Raw genomic sequence first — 10,620 nt, 5'->3', positions numbered from 1 at the left:
CAGCCTGAGTGGCTGTAACCAGGCGCAGGGAGGTCAGCAGGACAGCCTGAGTGGCTGTAACCAGGCGTAGGGAGGTCAACAGGACAGCGTGAGTGGCTGTAACCAGGCGCAGGGAGGTCAGCAGGACAGTGTGAGTGGCTGTAACCAGGCGCAGGGAGGTCAGCAGGACAGCCTGAGTGGCTGTAACCAGGCGTAGGGAGGTCAGCAGGACAGCGTGAGTGGCTGTAACCAGGCGCAGGGAGGTCAGCAGGACAGCCTGAGTGGCTGTAACCAGGCGTAGGGAGGTCAGCAGGACAGCCTGAGTGGCTGTAACCAGGCGCAGGGAGGTCAGCAGGACAGCCTGAGTGGCTGTAACCAGGCGTAGGGAGGTCAGCAGGACAGAGACTCCAAACTGCACCAAATGCTCAGCTGAATCGTTTGATAAAAAACACAATTAATGAAGTCTGATGTACAATTCAACGAATGTGCCACTAGGTGGCAGTCTAGACAAGAGTTTGCATGTATGTCCATTTTTCTCAAGAAAAAGCTAGCATTCTTGGCACTTTTATTAGTTGTACAAAGTACCAAATTCCTATATAGCAAGGACAAGGAACTTTTGAATTTGTATGCCCAAGAGGGATGTGTGTGTGTTTGTATAATGCCCAAGAGGTTTAATGTGTGTGTGTATAATGCCCAAGGGCTGGTGTGTGTGTGTGTGTGTGTTCCGTGAGCTATGAGGCATGTGATCTCTGACCTGGTTACTGTGCTTGCTCATTGAGCTGGGCTTGTTGGCTAGCTCAGCTAGCACCATGAAGTTAGCTAGCTCAGCTAGCACCATGAAGTCCACTGACTCTCCCATCAGATAGCACACGTTCACTCTCTCATAAACTGTGTTTTTAATGAACAATTAAAAAAAAATAGCAGTGAGCTTTACAGCATTTGCATATCTTCGAATGAAAAACAATTCATAAAATAGTTTGACATTGACCATAGTGAGACATTGATTAAAACAGATTAACCTAAATTAAAATAGCTAAATAACATTTATCTATAAATAACAAGGGTTAAGCATCAGTGTTGAGAGTGAGAAGAGGCTGGCTGGTTTTTAGGCTGACGTCTGGGAATGAACACTAGAACCAGCCAGATTCTGTTTCTGTACTCATTCTCTTTTACCTTTAACAAAACAAAGAATTTATCCTTTACAGATTGATTGACTTCATCAAGTTACATGGATTCAAAGCCCAGGTTGTTATTAAGCTCTTCAAGTTTATTCTCACATAATTTTTAAGCCTCGTCCAGCAAAGTTCTGTCTGCTGAGAATAACATGCTATTGAGTACGCTGTTGTATTTGTGATTTTAATAATACTGATCATTGCAACTCAAGTGTAAAAGCCGATTGAGAATGCCCTTGTGTACAGTACAGGACAGAGACAGTGGAGTTAGTAAAAAGTAAAGCTCATCTGCCAACTTGGAGTCATACAGTACATGCTTTTATTAATATCAAGAAAATCTGAATATTCAAGTTCAGTGATGCGTGTGAATTTGGTGAAGATTGATTCCAGTTGGAAAAGCCACTCAGGCTTGTATGTATGTAAACTTGTTCTGCACATGCAGGGGTCCCAAACAGATTACCTAAACAGTTTGATCCTTCTTCACAGTTAAAACAACCCCAAAAATCAAGTAGTCATCCCAACCGATAATTAGATACATTCAGACCTCCACAAACATTAGACCTCTCATTCCCTTACCTGAGATTAAGAAAGGATTTGGCCTGTTAAAAAAACAGATTTGGTGTCAGCGATGGGGTGAGAACAGTGCAATACTGAGAGGATTATACCAAGCCCATACCAAACCATGCAGGGAGCATCATTGACTCTGGGGTCTACACAGAGAGCCAGGTTGAGAAAAACCAGCAGGCTGAGATCAGCTTCTTTGGGTGTGATGGTGTGCAGGTGTGTTTATAGAGTACATTTCAGCTTTTATTTCTTCTCGTTTCGGATTTCTAAACTTCCTGCCGGTTGCCTGTGGGTCCCTGTCTGGGCTGAGACGTCTTGGCCGGACTCTCCTCCACAGCGAGGTCGACTTCCAGGAAGTCTGCCGAACCACTGTCCTGGGAAGCCTCCTCCTCCGGGTCACATCCCTTTCCCCCTCCCTGACGCTTCCTCTGGCGGCACATGCCGGAGTGAGCGGGCCCCACCAGCGCCAGGAAGAGGGCTCCCAGGGCCATGCCCGCCGCACACGAGTAGAACGCCGCGCCGTAGTTCTGAGTTACGTCCACCAACATGCCTGGGGAGAAACACGGGCAGACAGGCAATGTCAGAGACGCCTAGAATGGGTCCTTTGAGACTTCAAATACATTCTAGGTCTAGCCACAGTACAAACACTTCACCTAAAGGAAGGATGACGCTGTAAGGAACTTTCTGATTCCACACATGTTTAAAAAAAGGTAGGAATGATAACAAAATACGAAATATATATGTCTTAAAATTACACACAGATATGTACAGTACATATTTGTCAATGGATGTGTTTCTGTGAATGCTGAAAATCGGGAACATGGATAGGTTCAGTCGCTCATAGTCTATTCAGGATATGCTTTCGGTACACAATGGGGAATCCCTGTAATTACCCAGACCTGCAGTAAGTGATATGGCACCAACAAACACATCATATATACATGTCCTGGGAAAAGCGATTCCAGAGGGAAACCGAAGCCTCATACCTCCCAGTGGCGGACCGGCCAGCCCCGCGAAGCTCTGGATGAACACGTACACCCCCACCGAGGAGGGCATCTTCTGGATCCCCACCACGTCCTCCTCCGCCAGCATGGGGATGTGCGTGGAGCCCACGGTGCCCATGAAGAAGCCGTAGAGGCCACAGCACAGCGCCAGCCCCCAGAACTCCCACACCAGGGTGAAGGCCACCAGCACCAGGCCCAGCAGGACTACACATCCCAGCAGCACCTTGGTCTTCCTCACGGGCGCCTTGTCCAGCACCACCCCGATGGACAGGCGGCCGCACACCTCGGCCACCGCCATGATGGACAGCATGTACGCCGCCATGTCGGGGTCCACGCCCCGGCTCTTGCTCAGCTCGATGATGTAGAGGGGCGGGGCGAAGAAGCCCAGCGTGGCGAACAGGCCGAAGAGGGAGTAGCAGATGAAGGCGCCGTCCTTCAGCACGGAGAAGTCCAGCAGTTTGGGGGTTGTCCGGGACTCCGGGGGGCTTGCCTGCTCTTTTACCCCAGCTTCGGGCCCCTCAGCCTGGGTAGGAGGGCCGAGCGATGAGCCCCGGTCCTGGTCCTCTCGGGCTTTGCCCTTCGGCTCCATCAAGGCTGCCGTCTCTTCTGCGATGGCCACTGTCCGGAGGTCAGAGGTCGTGGTGGAGAGAGAGGTGACCCCAGAGTCCCCGGAGCGGCCAGAGACCCCGGAGCTGATGGAGGCGTGGGTCTCCTCGTGCTCCAGCTCGTACGCGGCCTGCGAGCCCTCCGCCTCATCGCCCTCCGGCTTGATGACGATTGGTCGGAGCAGGACGCCGCAGCCAATCACAGAGGCCTGCAGGACCCCGATCACGATGAGGCAGTGACGCCAGCCGATCTTTTCTTTCAGGTAAGTGAAGGCTGGAGAGACAGAGGCAGGTAGAGAGGGCAGGGGATGAAATACTAACTTACAGTGCAGTACAGTACTGTACAGTGTGACAGAAATGGTCAAGACAAACGATCCAAATATCTACAGTAAATCATTAGAGAACTATAAAAAGAATTTCTGGGCCATTGTACATGTACATGGCCCAGATGCCAATCCCTTTCTAGAAACTACCCACACAGACACATTTCTTCTCTGCACATTAGCGGTACATAACTGAATGTGGAAAGAGGACAGCGTTTGTGTGCAGCACATCAAATAAACATGAAAAGTTCCCTGTTATACGTATCATTACATTTTTTATTACATCCATGAAAGAAAAAAATAGAAAAATACCCGAAATCCTCCTAGACCTTTCAACTCCCAACTGTCTACCCGACCTCACCTGGAGCAAAGGCAAACATGGCGAAGGATTCGCCCGAGGAGGCCACAGCGGTGACTAACGACCGCCGCCGGGAGAAATACTGGGCGAGGAGGGTGACGGTGGGGAGGAAGGTGAGGCAGTAGCCGAGGCCTGGAACACACGAGGACATGAGGGGTCAGGGGTCATGACAGACACTGGCCCTGCCTGCCCCCACACAGCTGGGCTCAGGGTCAAAAGGTCAAGGTTCAGGGTTCAAGCCGTCAGGCCACTTTGACGATGTCAAGGGTCGTAGGACATGAGACTGTGTCAGGCTCGGGCACCTTTGAAATGGCGAACGCTGGTGGGAAAATAAAAATAAAAAAATTACAGAGAGACAGACAGGACAAAAGAGAGAAGCGAAGGGGGTCATCGAGTTAGTCACTGCACTGCAAAAAAGGTCTGCTAAAATACAAGAAATTAACACTACATTTGAAGAGAAAATGACTTAATACTGTGATATTATCTTGCTGCATGGACAGATAATTTTACTCGACAAGATATCTTAAAATAAGTTGGTTCCAGTCTAGAAATAAATAGGCTTAAGAATATACCACAAATTAAAAGATAGAAACTAGTAAATCATTTTTGAAACAAGATAATAAATATTATATTTCCAGAACTAAGATTTTAAATCTTGGCAAGCAGAACAATTTGCAGTGTGCTGGTTTCAAGGGAAGAGAAAAGTGTTTAGTGTTCACTGGCATTGAGAATTCTTTTTTTTCTCCACTTATTCAACATTCTGTAATTTTCTGTTCTGTCAATCCGTCCTACAGAATCGAGATGGCAGGTTAAAGGTGTTTGGCAGAGGCACAACCACGCCAGACTCCACCTCTTGAAAGGCCAATGTCCTTTTTTGGCACTGCTGGCAATCCCTTGGTACATTCAAAGTTTAAAAGATGTTAAGCAATATGCAACAATAAAACAAGGTCATCGTCAAAACAAATCATGTTCTCTTTGGATATGCCCTGTATCACACTGATTGTTAAACGGGCCGTACAAATCCAATTCGAGTTGATCATCAGATGTGTTTTGCGTGGGTGGGTGTCTGTGTGCTAGTTGTGCCTTTAATGTAGCATGACAGCATGACTGTGTGTAGCTGATGGGAATCAGTTCAAACTTCACTCCTCAAGCGTAAATCCAGTCCACCCGCGCCAGAGAAAAGCTAGCTTTTCGTTGGCGTAGCTGGTGAGTAGCCACGCTCGCGAGTCAGTCTGAGTTTGAGTACCAGCGAGGGGGAAGATCGAGATGAAGCAAACTGACGAGCAGCGCTACTACACCAGTGTGTGAGGGTGTGTGTGAGGGTGTGTATGTGTGTGAGGGTGAGTGTGTGTGTGAGGGTGTGTGTGTGTGTGAGGGTGAGTGTGTATGTGAGGGTGTGTATGTGTGTGAGTGTGTGTGTGAGGGTGAGTGTGTGTGTGAGTGTGTGTGTGAGGGTGAGTGTGTGTGTGTGTGTGTGAGGGTGTGTATGTGTGTGAGGGTGAGTGTGTGTGTGAGGGTGTGTATGTGTGTGAGTGTGTGTGTGTGAGGGTGAGTGTGTGTGTGAGGGTGAGTGTGTGTGTGAGGGTGAGTGTGTGTGTGAGGGTGTGTATGAGGGTGTGTATGTGTGTGAGGGTGTGTATGAGGGTGTGTATGTGTGTGAGGGTGAGTGTGTGTATGAGGGTGTGTATGTGTGTGAGGGTGAGTGTGTGTGTGAGGGTGTGTGTGTGTGTGAGGGTGAGTGTGTATGTGAGGGTGTTCATGTGTGTGAGTGTGTGTGTGAGGGTGAGTGTGTGTGTGAGGGTGAGTGTGTGTGTGAGGGTGAGTGTGTGTGAGTGTGTGTGTGAGGGTGTGTATGTGTGTGAGGGTGAGTGTGTGTGTGAGGGTGTGTATGTGTGTGAGTGTGTGTGTGTGAGGGTGAGTGTGTGTGTGAGGGTGTGTATGTGTGTGAGTGTGTGTGTGTGTGAGGGTGAGTGTGTGTGTGAGGGTGAGTGTGTGTGTGTGAGTGTGTGTGTGAGGGTGTGTATGTGTGTGAGGGTGAGTGTGTGAGGGTGAGTGTGTGTGTGCGGTGGAGGAAGGTACCTGATACGAGGCCGATAGTGACGTACATCTCGTTGATGGAGGAGGTGTAAGCAGACGAGATGGTCCCCAAGCTAATCAGAAAGCCGCCGGCCATGACCACGGGACGGTAGCCAAACCGGTTACTCAGAACCGTGGACAGAGGCGCTGGACAGCGCAGACACAGGAAGTCCGTTAACATGACACACACGCATGACTATTTGTTTTCATCCTTTCTTAAATGACATTTACCCACATAGTACTACTTGCACCATCTACGACCATTTGAAATAACATAGACCCAGGCTTAGGAACTGTACATTTTCTCATGCTTCAGAGTAAATCATGTCATTCTGTTTGGTTTGTATTTCACAATGTTTTCATTACTGTGAATTATCCTTGAAGGCTGGGAAAATGAATGCCAATAGATTTGGTCTGGCCTTAGATGCCAGCCTAAGAGAAAAGTCTTATCAGTTCATCAGACTGACATTCCCGTTCTTCAGCAGCTTCAAACTAGTCTGAGAATCATTTGTCGCCACATCCTGTGGTGTTCTGTCTGAGTGAGTGTGTGTGTGTGTGGTCAGGGCCGATCGGGCTCTCAAGCCTTGAGAAGATATCCTATAAACTGCCATCTCTGCGTGGCGACGGTGCTTTGCCCTCAGGTGAGAGCTCATGATGGCACTGTGGTTTCTGGTGTTCTGCAAGTTTCCTTTCTGTAACGGGGGCAGCCAACCTCTAAACAGACCTCTATAGTTTATACACTCGTGGTTGATTTTGTCATCTTGTTCACAATTCAATTGTGATAGAATGTGTGAGGGGGAGTTGAAAGTAGGGGAAAACGTGACTGCCTTAGTTGACACTGGAACCGCAGAACTGACTGATGAAACCATCTCCTGAGTCTTTTTGACATCTGTGTTGTACCCCTCCCCCCCTTCCTTCCTCCTATCCCCCCCCCCCCCCCCTCTCTCTGTCTCCCCAGACTGACCTGTGAAGGTCAGGACAAACACACAGATGGAGATGACCCAGGACACTCGGCTGTTGCTCTCCTGAAACTCCTCCATCAGGTCCTGGAGGAACACCCCCAGGCTCTTGATAGTGCCGTAGGTGAACACCTCCACCAGGAAGAAGGCCAGGGCCACCGCCCAGCCCCAGCCCCCGTCGGGCACGGCCGGGTACACGCATGGCCCCAGGAGCCCCCTCATTGCTGGGGACGAGGACTTGGCAGACCCCCTCATGACTGAGCGGAGGCTACACCTGTTGGGGAAGACCGAAGTGCTCCGAGGTAAGAAGCTGGGCGAAGATATGTGATTATACACGGATATATCCGTTTTTTTGTTTTGTTGTTATTGGGAAGTTGAATGCCTGTCACATTAAACCCTCTGAGTTTGTTTGGTTGACCTTTTCAACGTCCAACTGAGAGCCGAGCTGTTGCCACAGCCAGAATGTTTATCTGTTTCCTAATAGAGGCTGTCAAGGCTTTTTACACGTTTTAGACAGACTTGCATGTTTGGTCTTCCCTTTGAGAGATAAACAGACCTTGGCCTTGAGGCCGCTATCAGGGTCACTAGGGAAAGCAGACAGATGGAGTATCAGAAGAAAAAAAAACGAAAGAAAAACTGTCTTTCATATTTTACACACGGAATATGGTTCCCCTGCCAGTGGACATGCTTGCTACAGACACCTGCTTCATGCAAGCCACACCCAGCCTGGTTTTCTGTGTGGATCCTATCATCTCTGAGGTGGTTCTTAATCATAGAACAGATGATGATGTAACAGTCATGTGACATGTCACATGACTAACTACCTCGCCATAGGCTACTAGTCTTATTTTCCACTTCTCTTTGTTAATGAACTGGCTATGTGTCATAAATAAGTTTACGTTTAGATTTTCCTTGAGGGTTTAGGTGGTTGAGGGGCAGTTCTACGTATGTGAAGCCCTCTGTGACATTGCTTGTAAAAAGGGCTATACAAATAAGATTTTTAAACTTGCGTTTTAAATCAGATTTTTAATTGTTAATGTGTCTGTTCTTATTGTTATTGTATATTATGTTTTACGATTTTAAGTTTTACAGTAGGCCTAGGCTACTGTGGCGCTTTGAGTGCAAGAAAGCAATTACAATTACAAAATTACAATTACAATGTATTATTATAATGATAAAGAACATTTCTCAAAATGTAGAACTCACTGCTGAAAGCGTGAAAGCTGTTTAACTAGTTGGCCCGGGTCGACATCATACTTTTCAGCACGAGTAACCAACCATTCCTCAGTTAACGTTTGTTGGTAACATAATGATCCGAGTGAACAATGTCATTGAGGCACACGCGTCACTGGACCACGTGTCACGTCACTGTTGTCCCAGTCGACCACGAAAGTGTCTAGTGTTCAAGTCAGATCATTCAACGGATTAAATTCGGATTTAAGTGAAGGTGAGGTGATGTGGAAAAGTTATTGGCGGACCATGCGAGTGAAGCCGCCCTTTATCCGCAGTGCCGCAGTGGTATTAAGGGCTGTGCCCGGATTGTGTCAACCAAAGTTATCTACAGTGGGGTCTTGCCAGCTAAAGCCTACAGACACCGGTTTTTGTACCCTAGTACGGTAGCCTGTCCCACGGTCACCCAAATAACCCAAAACGTAGGCTACCTATACATTTTTAATAGCTAGTCACTGAAGCATCCCACATTCCGCTTCTAAAGCAGCCTATAGTCACAGTTCAATGAGATCCACTTACCAAGCGGTATATTTGTAAAGTAGCGATAAAAAGTACAACAAAAAAGATGAAAAATGATCCAGATGTGATATCTAGACTAATGTGGGCTACCTATTTAAATTTTGCGCATATTTTTATTATCCGCATTTCTATCTAATATTACCCGCTTCCGCAAACCACTAACCAAGCTACTCCCAACAATAAACGCGAGGATTAGTTGATCTATGAAGGCTCAGGCGATCTATGGTCGGCTGAAGGGGGGAAAGCCGGTTGATTACAAATACGAATAATAGTCCAACTGCTCATTTCTGACGTCATATATCGCTTCCCTGGCTGAATATCCAACTGGTTCTCCTACAATGAGATGATAAGTCTTTCCTGTACATTTTGACAGCACATACCGGCTCAAGCCGGTATTCAAACGCGCGTCCACGCAAATGTGTCCTCGAGAACGCGCTTTCATTCTGGCAGAAAACCAATGCATCATGGTCTATAGAACTTGTCTTTGGATTGGGAATGAATGACGTAGCAAATACCACAAAATGTACACAAGTATAAAAATTGAAATGACGTCAACTACTCGACCGCACCTCTTAACTATGACATGGGTTATTTATGATAGACCGAACTCTTTGTAGTTCTTGCTGTAAATGTATGGATTTAAAATGTTGCTTTAGATTTTCATTCGATTTACAATTTCACATCTAAGTCTACGTCACAACTTCTGCCCTGCTGTAAATGGAGTATTCGACCCTAAAACAAACATTTAGTAAGGATATCAACTGATTCAGGGACGAATTGTATGAGCTGCGCCATCTCATATTACACAAAATACAAATAAATAAAAAGAGAGCAACTATTGAGAGGTTGAATGGTATGGACAGATCTGTAAGATTATGCGATGATGATTAAAAAAAGTAATGTAAAGATAACCTAAGTCAGGGGTCGGCAACAGGCGGCCCGTGGGCCAATTGTGGGCCGCCAGCGATTTTATTTGGCCCGTCAAAATATTTCCGATAATATAGGCCTATATACATATATATATATTTTTTTTCCTGACTTTTATTTTGAAACCGGAAACTGGGTATGGTGTCATTGACTTTTATTAAGTATTTTTTCGCTATGTCATCGCTACTATAGACATATGATCGCTACACCTCACGGCTGACAGATCGCCTGAGGAGAATCGCATTAATGGGAAGTTCAGATTTCACCTCGCATCAGAACCTTGACTAGGTCCTATTAATCCTATTCTCACTGGATGAGACAGTATTTATGTGCACCAACGATGACGACCCACCACGTTGGGATGACAGTGACGAGCATGTTGATAGAGAGAGTTCGTTAAAATAATGAAATTATTCAAACAGACCACCAATGGGCTCATTCACATGGTTTATTATCATTAGTTATTTGTAGTAGACCTACCCATTCTCCATGTAGGCCTAGTTGTTGCGAGTGCACGTATCGCAGCGTCTAAATAGGCACTAACCCAGACTCTGGCCCGCTATCTAGTGGCGAGGAAAAATACTGGCCCGCGGCCCAAGTTACTTGCCGACCCCCGACCTAAGTAATGTAAAGATAACCTAAGATGATGACGTAGCCATTGTTGCATAAGCACTGTAAAGAAGAGGCTTGTGGCCAAGTCTTACATAACATCAGCGATTTCTGATGGCTCATCATAAAGTGCTGGACTCTGTCCCTGATCAGGTATTTTACCCAGTCCAACCACCAAACAATCAGGGTTTTGGGTCCCCCAGTGGTGTGTATGTGAAGTGGGTTTCATTCATGCCAGATCCGTTCATACCACACTTTTACCCAATTTAACAGACTTTTGTTGCACTTGTACCAA

The 10,620-nt window shown here is 46.9% G+C and overlaps 1 protein-coding gene across 3 annotated transcripts in view; it reads right to left on the bottom strand.

Annotated features, from left to right (window-relative positions):
* Positions 1-9,177, bottom strand: part of slc16a6b (solute carrier family 16 member 6b) — a 233,383-nt gene extending 224,206 nt beyond the window's left edge. Inside the window, exons 1-6 of one of the 3 annotated variants that reach the window (XR_009932378.1) lie at positions 8,790-9,177; positions 7,046-7,314; positions 6,085-6,228; positions 4,009-4,137; positions 2,702-3,598; positions 1,139-2,265 (exon numbers count right to left, since the gene is read on the bottom strand). Coding sequence is in view for 2 of the 3 variants with exons in the window: in XM_062480693.1 (XP_062336677.1) it covers positions 1,982-2,265; positions 2,702-3,598; positions 4,009-4,137; positions 6,085-6,228; positions 7,046-7,295 (1,704 nt within the window). In the remaining variant the exon portion in view is untranslated. Of the gene's footprint in view, positions 1-858; positions 2,266-2,701; positions 3,599-4,008; positions 4,138-6,084; positions 6,229-7,045; positions 7,315-8,246; positions 8,367-8,789 lie in introns of those variants that run through there. The other 2 variants (XM_062480693.1, XM_062480707.1) reach the window with 2 other exon arrangements.
* Between the last annotated feature and the right edge of the window lie 1,443 nt (positions 9,178-10,620).

This window comes from Osmerus eperlanus, chromosome 2 (genome assembly GCF_963692335.1).
Source record: "Osmerus eperlanus chromosome 2, fOsmEpe2.1, whole genome shotgun sequence".
Taxonomy (NCBI): Eukaryota; Metazoa; Chordata; class Actinopteri; order Osmeriformes; family Osmeridae; genus Osmerus; species Osmerus eperlanus.
This window is presented reverse-complemented; position numbering and strand designations above follow the sequence as displayed.